The sequence below is a fragment of the Haemaphysalis longicornis genome, unplaced genomic scaffold, assembly GCF_048455015.1.
Source record: "Haemaphysalis longicornis isolate Haplotype H1 unplaced genomic scaffold, Haemaphysalis longicornis Haplotype H1 scaffold_12, whole genome shotgun sequence".
Classification (NCBI taxonomy): Eukaryota; Metazoa; Arthropoda; class Arachnida; order Ixodida; family Ixodidae; genus Haemaphysalis; species Haemaphysalis longicornis.
The window spans coordinates 26,127,830-26,142,071 of NW_027526225.1; the positions used below are offsets into that span (position 1 = coordinate 26,127,830).

At 46.1% G+C, this 14,242-nt stretch overlaps 1 protein-coding gene across 1 annotated transcript in view; it reads left to right on the forward strand.

Annotated features, from left to right (window-relative positions):
• LOC144161898 (uncharacterized) overlaps positions 1–13,948 on the forward strand; it is a 65,156-nt gene extending 51,208 nt beyond the window's left edge. The window contains exons 3-5 of the mRNA XM_077692459.1: positions 8,924–9,093; positions 11,777–12,131; positions 13,288–13,948. Of these exons, the coding sequence (XP_077548585.1) occupies positions 8,924–9,093; positions 11,777–12,131; positions 13,288–13,708 (946 nt within the window). The 3' untranslated portion in view covers positions 13,709–13,948. The remainder of the gene's footprint in view (positions 1–8,923; positions 9,094–11,776; positions 12,132–13,287) is intronic.
• Positions 13,949–14,242: the final 294 nt, after the last annotated feature.

Sequence of the window (14,242 nt, forward strand, 5' to 3'; positions counted from 1 at the left end):
TGTTGAGCGTTCGGATGAAGAACAATGTATCGCGATTTGGAAATGCCGGTAATACAAACAGATGAGCCAAGGGAAAAAGTAACTGCTGAACGTCGGGCTGAGGTAAACTTCTGGGGGTAATGTTCTAATCTACACAGGCTAAACACTTCGTGCACACTGGCACCGCGGTGAAAAGTGGTTTCTATTTAAACTTTTGACCTATTCACGCGCGAGCGTTATTAGGCGCATTTTTCTATTTTGCCGTGGTAGCTAGCCGTCCGCTATCAGCCCTGCTTATCAAGCGTCCGCGGAAATACGTCATCTGTGCTAACTGGAAACTACTGCTGAGGCAGCCAGATGCGAGGGCCCACCGGAATCGAATTCCGACCAGCGCCAATTATACTGTGGAAAGCAGGACAATGATACTGGGGCCGAGGCAAAAGAAACGATGCGCGATTTGAGCAGGCGCCGCGCATGCGCACTGTAGTTCTTTCTTCAAGCCTTGTGTAGTCGCACGGTGAGAAGACACGGTCGCCAGCCGTGTCCGCAGTTTACGACACCACCAAAGCGCTTATCCGACTTCCTAAAATGATGCCGGCGCCAACATTGTGTAACTTTGGTTTAAAAGAATTGGCTCCAATCCACGCTGTGAAAGTGATTGGAAAGCGAAGCTTTAAACGACATCCACAACAATTGCCCATGTGACGACACTTGAGTTCACTCGCACACGTGGCTCTACAAAGAGTGAAACAAGATATTCGGCCAGCCGTTACCTGGAATTCGCGGGGGTGGCATTCCCGAACGCAGTAACGTCGGCCACGGCAGGGCTAGAGCTGCGGACGCCGTCGCTGTAGCCCAGCCGTGAATCGGCAGAAAGAAAACGGCGAGGACCGTCTTTAGAAGGGTGAGACAGCAGAACCTAGCCATCCTGATGTGCTCTCTCGGAGCTACACCACCGCGCGACACAAGCGCTGACACCAAAACAATTCGTCATGCGAGCTTAGCGATTCCAATTTATACCGATTTGAACTAGTTAGTTTAGCAAATTTGAGAATTGCGAGAAAGCTGAGGGAACTCCTGTAATCTCTGTTTGTCAGAACCAGTTGCTCCTTTCGCCTTTTGCAATACTTCTTAAAACACAACCAAATTTTTAGCGTTTCTCTAGCGGTAAGGTGTCTGTACGTGGTCTCTACATTTTGTTTTCCCGCCGTGCAAACCAATCCTTAGCGTATCTTTGCCGTACGCCGACTTAATTTCGTCGTGTCCGGGTTACTCAGGAGGTGCTGTCTAAGAAGTTTATGAAGACGTGCGACGGAAGCGCGCAATGTACGCGAAGCTGCGCCTAAACAGGCCTAAAACAACCGTCGCTAAAGCAGAGGTCAAAGCCGACAGAATGATTCCCGCCATCACGCCCGCCGACGCGCAGAAACCGCTGGGTAATAACGCGCGTTCGCAGCGCCATCTACACTCGGCTCCGTGAGTGAAAACCACCCTCCCCTCTTCAGCCGCGTTAGGAGTTTCTTGTCCCGCACGCCGCGAAGGAACTGTTGGCTGGCACAGGTAGAAAGCTTTGCTTTAAAAGGGGCGAAAGAATAACGCGACGCTTTCAAAAACAAAGGAAAGACTACATCGTAAACAGACATACTATAATGTGCTCCGGACGACAACAGGCGTATTCACCATGGTATGGCCAGCAGCAATAAAATGAGCTCAAGTAAAAACAGAACCGAGAATGTGGCATCCAATTACATGAATTTTAAAATAACAATTTTCGCTGTCACCACCGCAAGCTCTGTCCGCCAAACAATAAATGAAGCTACGCGGTAAATTAGAAAAAAAAACCCACTAAAATTTGATCTACAAGAGATCCTGGAAAAGATCACGTAAAAACCTTCGTAATGGCCTTATAGAAAAGCGGCAGAGCCGATATCTCAATCGCCAAAATACAGAAAATCTTTGCCCATTTGTAAAACGCCCACATTGTAAAACGCTTTTACAGGGGAAGTGCACGAATTTCAGACAAAAACATGATAAAGCTTTTGCAGGCGCTCATCAGGAACCGAATATCATACAGCTTACAATGCCACAAACAAATTACCCGCACTGAAGAAGGCCAAACAAACACCGTCATCAGGGCAACACGTAGGGCTGCTCTTAACCTCCCTATTTTAGCAACTCGCGCAAGGGTCTTTAAATTTTGTCTTGTCATAGCTTTGAAGAAATCAGAGAGGCCACTCTCCTACCAAAAGATGAGCGTCTGGGAAAAAACCAAATGGGGACCGGCCATTTTATAAAATATGGGTGCACCCCGTGGGCGCACCTTTGGAAAAAAAAGGTGGCCGCCATGATGGATATGTCACCGATCCAGCGACCGTAACAACCCTCCCCCCCCCCTTCTAAAAACATATATCCTCTCCTACGCAAGAGTAGGGGACAAGTCAGGATTAAATTCTTTTGAGGAAAGTACCAAAACCATAAAAACAACGTTGGCCGACGGCGGCATGTTCAAAACAACGAAGGCAACAATGGTCGGACTGGAGTACCGTGGAAATCCCAGTAATTGCATTACATTCCTAGACGGGCGAATTGAACCTTCTTTGCCATACTTCTAGCGGAACTAGTGAATAGATGCCTAAACATCGTTACACACGCTCAACAGGCCATTAGCGTCTTTGGTACAGACATGGTACCTCAACGATTCAGAAAGGTTGTCCAGTCAGCAATTGTGAACGTTCCGATTATATTATTACAGGGACACAAGGGTCTGTATGGGAGCGACGGAGCCGGAAAAATGTAGAAAATGTTTCATCCTACGCCTAGGAACAAAATTCTTCCGCGTGCCACAAGGGAATCTCATTGCTTAAGAATCGCAAACTCTGCTCAGGATACACACCAGCACATCCAGATGGGCGAAGATGTTTGGTAAGAAATGTCCGACATCACTTACAACAGTGCTAAATACGGGCAAACACGGGTCATCTGCAAATACCTCGTCATATCCTAGGAAAGGATCACGAGTGAAGAACCCAAACATTAGATGTCCAACTTGTGTGGCCACATAGCAGGCTGGCCTGACCAGCTCCTCACCTCAAGAACAGCGTGAGCTGATTCTGGGGCCCTGGAATTCTGGTTGAACTAATGGGGTCTGACATTGTTAATACCCTTTTGCCAAATTTTCAATAAATCTTGTTAACAAATATATTTCTCTCTCTCCCCCTCTTTCTGTCTCTCTCTGTTTGTCGTATAAAACACACGAACGTTCAATTAGGGCACCACAACAAACACAAACTTTGACACTGTCGGTTTCTCTCTCGAAGTGACCGACACCCCGCAGCCGCAACTTTTCACGAACATGTCTTAAGCCACGCAACCGTAGATGTCCTTTGAGTTTCGTGTGCCGTTGTGATCAAAATCGATGCGGCTAGCCTAGCTCTCGCTACTGAACTTCAGCACTACTTGGAAAGCATAAATGGTTAATGCTCCATTCCAAAACGCTCCCTCGACGCCAGAGGAACTCCGTGCGTCGTACATTATAAGGTTTAAACACATGTGATCTGCAACTTTTTGTTTATTATAGTACCATTAAGGCTCATTCACCATTACAGGGCATCCGGTATCAGAGGTTGGTAACAAGCACCTGATAGGCCACAAATGGAAAACCTTATGCCAGAAATACAAAGAACTAAAACGAAAATCGGACACAGTAGAAGGAACGAAAATGTGGATAGCAAACGAACAGGAAAGAACAGATGGTGAACACTGTAGATTGCTATTTAAAATTCGTCGCAATCCCACCCCTGCGAAAGTGGATGTCCAGCAAAGCAGTTGTAAACCAAACCAGATGGGGATGGAGTGAGGTATGAAGTGTTTCATGTCGTCTCGGTGGGCTTGCGCTCGGCTAGTGTCACTAGCTAATGGTACAAAGTATGGACACTCTTTTCTCCCATTGTCTTTTCGCCACCACCATGATCATTAGTCAGTTTGCATTACGTGACATTTGTTTACAGTGCGACGGTTCATGTGCGCCGCCATTTTTTGTTTATGCATTTTAGTCGGTCAACTCCGGTAGGCTTAGCTTGTCCTCCCTGGTCTGCGGCTGCGCGTGAATGACGCCGTTCCGAACGCGAATCAAAGATAACGCGTGTAACAGCATTTCAGCAGCAGGAGTGTATCCGTAGATGCCGTTTTGCTGCATCTTCGGCAGTGTTATTGACACAAACGACCCCCGTCGAAGTTAGCGGTGAGGCCGTGGATGCGGCAGTCTCCCAACACTGATAAACACCAAAATGGCCGCCGTTGCTGTTGCGTGCCTCAGGGGCGGTACTCTAATGCCTTATCTAGGGCGCTATTCTCGACGCAGTAAATTCACCGCGGGCTGTGAATTCGCCGGAAGTCTTTTCTGATTGGCTTTCAATTTCGCTCACGTGCTTCCGGTTGACAAAGCGGTTGAGTGTGCCTTCGTCATTTTGACGTTTCATAGCGTTTACTAGCCTTAGTTTTAAAGTACAGTTTGAAGTAAAGTATTTGATAAATGTACGGCCGTTTACAAACACCGTGAACAGTTAACCGTGAAATCATAGAAATGGACAAGGAAAAGCAACTGCGTCACCTTTTTACCAGCATGTCATCGATCACCCTTACAACGATCTTGAATTCTGGCTACATTGCGGCAGGGACTCAAAGCGCTAACATGGAACCTCACGACAGGTGTTTTTTTAACACGAAAGTGTTTTATGCCGGGGTAGAACGAGACCTCACGGATGTCATATCCGTCATGGAAATGACATCACAAAAAAAGTTCCACTGACGCGGCGGCGTTAGGTTCCGCGCCCACGATCAGTATCGCCGCAACGAGAGGTGCGAGACGCTCTACCAACGGGTAGTGAATCACGCCTGTTTATGTTTACGAACGCGCCTTATATCCTTTCCTATACGATTCTCTATCAGTTGGTGCTGTCGTCTAGGAGAGGTATATAAAGCGAAGTAGGGCGTTGTGGCGCTAATGAGCGCCGATTGTTGACGCTACTGCTGCGGGCCGCGAACTCTGCTTCTCGCGTTCCACGAGCTGAGCTCGTCGCAACTCAACCGTCTGGTGCACGCGCCATGGAGCACGACCGAAGTGGTCGCACCTTTGCCTAAGCGACCCGCCAGCAGGACTTCGGTCTCCAAGCACACCCACAAGACAGCTGCCTACCCGGAAATCACGCTCCTTTCGCTGCAGCGGACTGTGACGTCACCAAACGATTCGCTGAGAAACCAGTTCGGTTTCGTTCGCACGGTTTGCGAGCGCTTGTGGTTTCAGTCGGATTTACGCAATGCTCCGGAGCATGTAATCCAGTGTCTCATGTTGATGCGTCTGGCGGTGCCATACCGATGAAATATAAAAAGCGATGTGCAAGTTCACATGGATGCACAATAAGCATTCAACTGCTCCTGTGGAGGCACATTTCCCTTTCGTGTTTTACCGGTTCCTATGAAACAGGGACCAACCGCGTTTTTTTGTGTGTCTGTGTTTCCGTCCTTTCCATACATGTACTGGCGACTTTGTCAGTAAAGATTAGTTGAAATCAGCGCCTGGCGTGGGCCAGCTCTGGTCCAGTGACCCTGGTGTTTAAGTTGTTTCCGTTAGTCAAACATGAATCACCAACAAGCCCAAGCATCCACCCTATCAAGTCTGTGGAAATGGGTTATAAGACTCGTTTTTTATTTCGCGGTAAAGAACACAGTCACCTTCGGATAGCGTTATATACAGTTTATACGGTCAGGTAACTTGCATTCAATCAGAAAGTTCAAGGTGCGGAAACATCCAGTGGTTGTTCTGGAAAATAAAATAAATAAATAAAAATACATACGTCCGTAAGGGAAATTGCGTTTGTATCGCTGAGGGAAGGCGGGTGGTTGGACGAGTGTTCGCGTGTTATTTGTCGCCTGTAGCAGAATGTAAGAAAACGCGCTAGTTGGCGCCACCAGAGCGGTAAATACGATTCCGTCATTACTATGTGGCAATGACTAGGCAATATTGGTGTGATTCATGACAAAGTAATTTTAAAAGAATTCTACCTCAAATCCCCCAAATGACCAATGTCTGAATATTGAGTCGAATAGGGGGGCGCCTTTGACACGGTAAAAAGTAAGAAGGGTAAGAGGGGCACATTACACAAAAAATTGCTAGAAAAATATAGGTGGTATTCATTAAAAAGTTTAGCTGTCAATTTGTTCGCTTGGCAACACTGGAAACGGTCACGGACATGGCGGAAGAGCCACGGACAAGGCGCGGCTTGTGCCACTGCGCCCGCACGCCGAAGAAGAAAAAGACACCGGCTTGCGTCGTCTGCTCCATTTAAACCGGATCCTTAATGGTGGTGTCATCGGAGATGCTATGAATCGCACTCATAATGTAGTCGAGGCATTACTTTGTGTTCGGTGGGGTAGAGTTCGGAACGTCCAACACACAGCATGTGCTCAGCAGGGACAAATACCGCCATCCCGCGGAGCCCGACGTAACCAGTGACCACGCACTGACATGGTTACCTGCATGCGTGATTTGCCAGTGAATACAAGCTATACGTGGGTGCAATAAGAATGCTTTGAGGTGAGGTAATATGTCCGAACTTTGCCCGTAAATTCGGAATAAAGTGGAAACTCGACTGCTGCAAAGCCAAATTATTTCATTTTTATGAGCAGTGTTAACTACGTATCTTTAAATTCTACGCCATTAATTTCAGTGAAAGCGCAGAGAAAATGGTTGTAATTTAACTATCTGTGAGTGAGCGTGAAATTTCGCGGATTTGAGAAACAATTCTTTGCCACATGCATGCTTCTAAAGACCAGTTGGTCATAATAATGGGGGAAAGGTCACACCATACTGAATGACAGAGCCTGCGTAAGAGAACGTTGTTTTCTTGCATTCAATAATTAGTTTTTAGAGGCAGCTGTCACTATATTGTTATGCAGGGTAGAATAACATTTACAGCAACATTTACATTTATATTTACAGCAACATCACACTCTTTCCCCGCGGTGTCGGTGACAGCGTATCTGTCACCGCGTGACCGTCATTGATATCTCATTGCATTGAGAGCGCACCCATAGGGTAGAGGATACCATAATGCAACAGGGGTTTCCCCAGGCATCGAATCAAGGGGGGGTGTCTCAATGGCTGTGGGGGGGGGGGGGGGGTTCAGAAACTAGAAAAGCTGTTTTTTTTATCCCACTAGTTAAATAATAGACGTCTGTTCACCAAACGCTCATCCCCGTGACGTACGTTTTTCATTTCCTATATATATATATATATATATATATATATATATATATATATATATATATATATATATATATATATATATATATATATATATATATATATATATATATATATATATATATATATATATATATATATATATATATATACATATACATACACACACACCTGAGAGGCGGTGCTTTCTATTCAATCTAAGAAAAAAACAAATTTAGAGAAATTCCATTTTTACCATGAAAAATCCGTATTGAGTTTTTTTTTTTTTTAATTTCTCGCCATTTTTCAACGTATAAGGACATTTTCGAACTTGTTACCAGGGCCAGTGACGAAATTTGAGTTCTTGAGACAATGTTTAGGTAGTACACGAATTATGCAGCACTTATAAATCAGGCACCGATTGTACGCTCCCGATTTATTAAAACGCCAGGATTAGCTTCCGTAGCGCTTCGCCTCGCCAAATTGCCCATTTTAAATGTACATGCTGAAAGAGCTTCTCCAAAGATTACAGTTGTAAACAAAGAACGGCATCGAATCAGTGAAGAAAGTAAATTATATGTATGTTTACTGCACTTAGTTCAAGTCAAAGGCGGCCTCAGTTGAAGTAATTTTGGGTGAGTGCTTGTCGATATATGCTGGCTGGTAGCAATGTGCTACCAGCCAGCAATGTGCTCCGTGGCTGGTAGCAATGTGCTCGCAGCCTGGTCAGCCTCAAACCACTTTGCCCCTTTCCTTTGAAAGCCTTTTTTTGTGTGCACATACGAACTTGCCACGAGCTTTCGAAAAAAGGAAATAAATACGTGCAACGCTAACAGCAAGCTCGGGGGGCGCACTTTTGTTTATTTTGCCCGAGGCTACTGCCAAGAATAGCAGACGGGCAGCCCGCGCATGCGCAGATCGATACTGAAAAAGGTCCATACAAGGACTGACAAGAGTGAAATTTGGGGATTCAAGGGGGGGTGTCCAGAAAAACTAGGGGGGGTCTACACACCCCCTAGGGGGGTGTAGGGAAATCACTGTATGCAAGCCAGGCGGCTTAGCTCAGCTGCCATCGCCAGACTCATTAAAGGCTGTTCTCTCTCTATAAGCGCACAGAAAAATTCACTAACGGGTTCGGTCAAATCGATATATTTTTAAATAAATTAGCATCGATCTTTAAATAGATTATACCATACTCGTCATTTACAATAGAAAAAACGTCCCATCAGGCTGACAATCTCGACGTCCGTGTGTGCTCGTCCCTAGAAGTATTAAAGTTCCTGTCAAGTAGCATTTTAGAGGCAGCCTATAGTTCGCTAGTGAAAGTGCCTCATTTTGGCCTGCAGTGAGAATTCGCGAATTAAGGGTGTTGCTACAGGTGCAGATTCGCGTAGTTTTCTGTATGTCCGTTCAGTCCACCCCCCAGGCAAAAGTGATCGGTAGTGCACCATTGCGGTGCGTGCTGCCAACATGTACTGCCTTCCTGACACGGTTAGCAGACTAAGCAGGCATTAGACTGCCGCGTTTATTTCCTTAATGTAATATTGTTTTAATCCCACGCCTTACCCTCCCCCCTTGAGTGCACCTAGGTAACCTGTGTTCGGACTGTTTATCGCTGAGCTGAGAGCAAGGACGTACAATTCTCGAATATTTCAGATGGAGTAACTGATGTTGGACACCCTGGCACTTTTTTTTTTCACGCAGACAGCAAGCGGCCAGCCACGGCAAGGCAATCTCGCGTGCCCTCGACCGAACGAGATCCGCCGAGGCCATCGTGCTGCGTCGCAAGCAGGCTCAGCAGAGGAGACTGCAGACCATACACAACACGGCTTTCGCTTCGGAGACAATGGCTTCCGATGTAACCATGCGGCAAGGTGCGTCACCGGCGAGGCACTGCACAAAACATTTTTAGCATGAAAACGTGGCTCATCTACCAGTGGCGCTGAGTGACTGAAGAGAAAGCCTTTCGCGCCACACCTGGCGATACAAAGGCGTGGTGTACTGCTTTGGCCACGGCGCCCAATGTACGGAGAGAAATCAGAGTTTGTAAGAGCTCCTACACTTCGCCTCAACGATTCATGTATGCAGTTTTTTCGCAAATCTACATTGCGCGTAGATGCTACAACTTTCTTTCCACAAAACAGCTTCAGAAGCGTAAGCAAGCATTACCAGTTTTCAATCGGAGACCAGGTTGCAACCAAACTAATCATGGAGAGGTTTGCACGAGATTATAGGAAAACGGAAAGGAATCATCAGAAGTGTTTTTATGATTCTAACATCCACGTCGTGTGTTAAAGATGCCTCTTTGGATCTGTGCATCACACGTTTTCCAGGGCAAAAATAGCACGCATCTCCATGAAGTGAGTAATGAAGAGTGGGCGAAGCACTGGGAATCGTTGTTATTGTAAATCACCCATGACATTGCCCACTCCCGCATGTAAATGAGTGAGAACGTGTACGTACATTATATACAATTCCAATCCGATAAGTTCAATTCAATTCAATCCAATCAATTTTAATCCAATCTAACCCTTTCGGCCCTGGCGTCGTCATTTGACGACACAACACATAATATCCTCTAGCGCCTTAACAACAAAACCAAAACTGCTAGTTTTCAGGCTGAGGGTTGTTCAAGGATGCCTCTTGCGATAGACACCACCATTGTGGCGATTTCACGCGGCTGGACGATATGAAAAAGACGAAGCTTCAGTTGACACAGGATATGACGACCGCGCGGGTAAGGAAACGGAAATTCCGGTTCGTCAAAATGTCTATAAATCTGTAAATACTTGGATTACCAGCTTGATATTTTTTCTGTAAGATCAGGTTATCATAGGCTTTCCGAAAACGTGAAAAAAAACTTTTTTTACAAAACATTTTTTTAATTGCTTAATGACCTAATTAATTAACGTGCCTGTAAATTAATAAATACTTGCACTATTAGCGTAATTTTTCATTTCTGTGCTTCTGATGTCCAAAGCTGTACGAAAAAATGCATAAAAACAATTAGCGCTTGAAATAAAAAATCCAGGGCTGAAAGGGCTAAATCAAATCCAATCTAATGCTCCTCGCGCATGCGCAACACTGTGTAAATTGACGCCAAGCTCCGGACAAAGCGAGGTCCTAAGGTGCTTTGCCCCTAAAAATTTCACGACCAATGCGGGGAAGGCGTAAGTAGCTAACTTACTTCCCACGCGACGAAAGTATTGCCTTTGCTCGCAACGACAACTTGACGAGATCACTCCAGGAAAAAATGGCACTCGGATACCTCGCATCTATTGAATTTCTTCATTAAATGTAAAAGGTCACGTTGCCAAAATCATACATTTGATCTTTATCAGTGTACTCTAAAATTATATGCACCTGAAGGGTGTCAATTACCGTCTATAACTAACAGACTTACACCCTGGCAAAGAAAAACAAAGAAAAAACCCTGAAGGATGTTTTGTCTTTTCTTTATTGGGAGTGTGTAAAGACATTGCGCCCGATCAGAAACACAAGAACACGCCTTTTTAAAGAGCTTTTGATTTTTACGTCCTTTCAAAGGGCGTTTTAATTGGTTTTTGAGAGATGTAGGAGTGATAGTTATAGACAAAAATGGTATAAATTATTTTACAGTGCACTGGGTAAGATCGATATGTTAAAAACCACATAGGTGGTAAAGGGGTAAAATATTTAGCAGCACGTTAGGATCCTGCAATTCTTGGATATCTCGGCATCCATTGTTATTTGGCGCAGCTTGCCTAAAGACTGAATTACTAAACCTATTTCAGTAGATTTTTGCGATTTTACCCGCTGTTCGTGCATTGTAATGTGATCGATTGGCCTGGTTAGTATTCCATGTCTTTGAACATATGTCGTGTGCTTAAGCAGTTCCTGTCCATTTCTCGCGCTCATCTCTACAAAATCCTCCGTGTCGATCTACATCCGAGCTTGTCCGCTTTTAGCTTTTGCGGCATTGATTGCTTATCCCTCAGCTTCTATTGCTTCCTGATTAGAGGGTGTCCGGCAGGGCTGCACTGTTACAACTATCTTCTGTTATTTTTTTTTACTCGAAGGTGTTTTATTCCCGGATACACGAAGATCTCCCATACGTCATATCAGTCACGGAAGTGACGCCTGTACAACAAAGCAAGCGGCCTGTAAAGGGTGCACCCCTGCACACAGTGTCTCCTTGCGGGGAAGCAGCCTTCAGTACTAAAGAGTACGTTATGCTTAGGATCGTACGTTTCGGGTTTTATATTTTAACACGAAAGTGTTTTATGCCGGGATAGACCAAGATTTCACTGACGTCATATCCGTCACGGAAATGACGCCAGTACACCTTTGCCGAAGCGACCCGCCAGCAGGACGTCGTTCACCAAGCACACCCAAAAAACAGCCACCGTCCCCCAAATCATGCTCGGTTGCAGATTTCGCTGCACGTTTCACTTTTGCGTTTTATCGATTCCTATGACAGAGGAATCAACCACAGTTTTTTTAATTAGCAAGAATGTGACAAAAAAACAATTTGTTCCGTATCGACATAATTGTCATTCTTCTCACCGGCTGTCGCAGGTCCATTCTGTCCGTTTGTACCTGCCGAGCAGCTGCAGCTGCAAGAGCGCATGCGCAGAAGGCGCTGTTTCGCGGACCAGGAGCTTCTGCTGCAAACACTTGCGGCGCTGGCGCAACAGCAGCAGGGCCCGCCGCAGACGTTGTTTCTGCCGCCGATGCTGCCGGCGTTCGCGTCGGCGTCAACTCAGCCCCCCGCCGTCCCAGCAGTGTACCGTCCGAGCCTGCCAGAGGAAGCACTGCTGCGACACCACTTCCGGTTGCTGAGCTTTGCACGACACCCGACCGTCCCCTCTGAAGCCTTCGGGAGTGGTCTTCCGGAGCCAAGTGACTCCCGGCTGCCTCCTCTTGGCAATGGGTGAGAACATCCCGCGTACAAAACCAAAGCCCGAGGGAAATTCGCTAGACTGACGTAAGCATTGTTGTAGGCTGAGTGCGACGCAGACACAGGACGAGACAAGAGATGGGATGGAGCTCGTCCTCATCCCATCTCTTCTCTCGTCCTGTGTCTGACTCGCGCTTAGCCTACAACAGTGCATCACCAACAAGCCCAGCTTCATACTGACGTAAGCACTTGCCATCGTCAGTACGAACTCGGTACACAAACACGTGTACGCACGCGCGGGCACAAAAATACGCATGGAAGGTCAGTAATCAGATTTAAAACAAACGACTGCGCTTGTCATCCTTCTCTCTGTGGTCGCCAGTTTTTTAGCGCAGTGCAGACATTTTTTGGGATGTAACAGTTGCCCAAATGTTCCCTTCCTGACAGCGTATGAAGTTAGGACATGACCTCTAGGATGGCCAAGAAGACGTAGTAAAGAATAGAACTTCTTTTATTCGCTTTTTGCTCTGACATTTAGAGCTTCAATGAGCTCTGTCGGAGAGAAACTAGGTTGCTTCAGGCCTGAAAATATCATTTTTTATTTATTTACAGAATAATGTCAATCCCCATGGGGATTATTCCCGGGGTATTGTTATTACAGGGGTATTAATATTACAGGTATTATTAGAGGTTGATTATTAAAATAATTTTTATTAGTTGGCTGTGCCCAGTCCGGATTAACTATTGCCTATTGGAGTGGGAGACAATTTTGATCACTTTTGCGTTTGCCTAATTGTACATTCCAATAATGACAGAAAAAGTGGGGATTAAAAGTAGTGAGAGACGACCGTTGGCGTGGCCGTTTATTCCAACACTCGGGCCAAGGAATAGAGCAAGCGGTGATGATGATCATTTACAGGTCATGATGATGCCGAACACATCGGAGCTGATGATAGTGGGTCATTATGGGGAAGCGCCGGTAACATAACCAAAAGTACTGGGAGCGTAGTCATAGGGTCTCACAGTAGCTGCATTTACAAAAGTTAATGTCTTGCAAGTAAAAAGAACATTTTTGTTCACTTTACACCCTTTCCTCGTAATAATGTCCCGGGCTGACGGTGCTTTTTTTTCTCGCATGTCTTCGACGGTGGGCACATCCTCGCGGCTTCTATCAATCCCCGAACCGAAGTTCAAGGGCCCATCACTCATGCTCTTTACGGGCCATCGGCGAGTCTCCGCCTTTCCTCCCCGCCCCATGCGCAATGAACAGCTGCACGCCCACTTCTGTCCTCGTGCTTCCGGAGTCGACGTCAGCGAGACGAGGACGGTCAGTGACTCCTCCTTCGAGTTCGGATCACGACCGTTGCGCCCAAGCGGAACTCACAAGAGCGCCGTCAGCACCATCAACGCCGCAAACACTCTCGTGTCCATCACCCCAGATGGAAGCCACGACATTGTGCCAGAAAGCTCGAGCGGAAGTGACGTCACGGTCGCCCTCGCCATTGCACGTCATGTCTTCGGCAGTGGAAAGCCCCAAACGTCCTGGCTGGAGCCCGGAAAAAAAGGCGCGCCTGTCGTTTTCGGTGGAAGCAATCATGAAGATCAAGTGACAGCTTTTTTTTAGTTATCAGACATGATAGGTGGGGAGACCGCGTAACAAAAAAATCAGTCCCGCTGTGGCTCGTCAACATCCTGATAAAATCACTTTGCATCTATCAAGCGCAATCGCTGTTGCGAAAGTTGAACTCTGTCGCAATTACCAGTGTCCAACTGCGGGTCTTAAACGCGCAGTTGACAATATATGTGTTGCTCTCAGGTCTGTCAATGCCTCGACAACCTCAATAAAATTGTTCCTGTGTAATTCAATATTTAGTTTTCCCGAAAAATCTACCGACCGAGTCAGCTCTTCTAACGCAAAAAGAGTGTATTTTACACCGTATACACCGAGTGTGTTAGTACTCGGTGTATACGTAAGCTTTTCCAAGGCGTTCGAATAGGATAAACAAGCGACATTCCTAAAAGATGGCTTTACGGGAGGTTTATTTGATTAGGTCCCATCATAATTTCAGTTCCGATGCCAAAGCGTTGCTATGGCCACTAGGTTAGCAAAAATTAAGCGTATCACACCCGGAATACGATTCAAA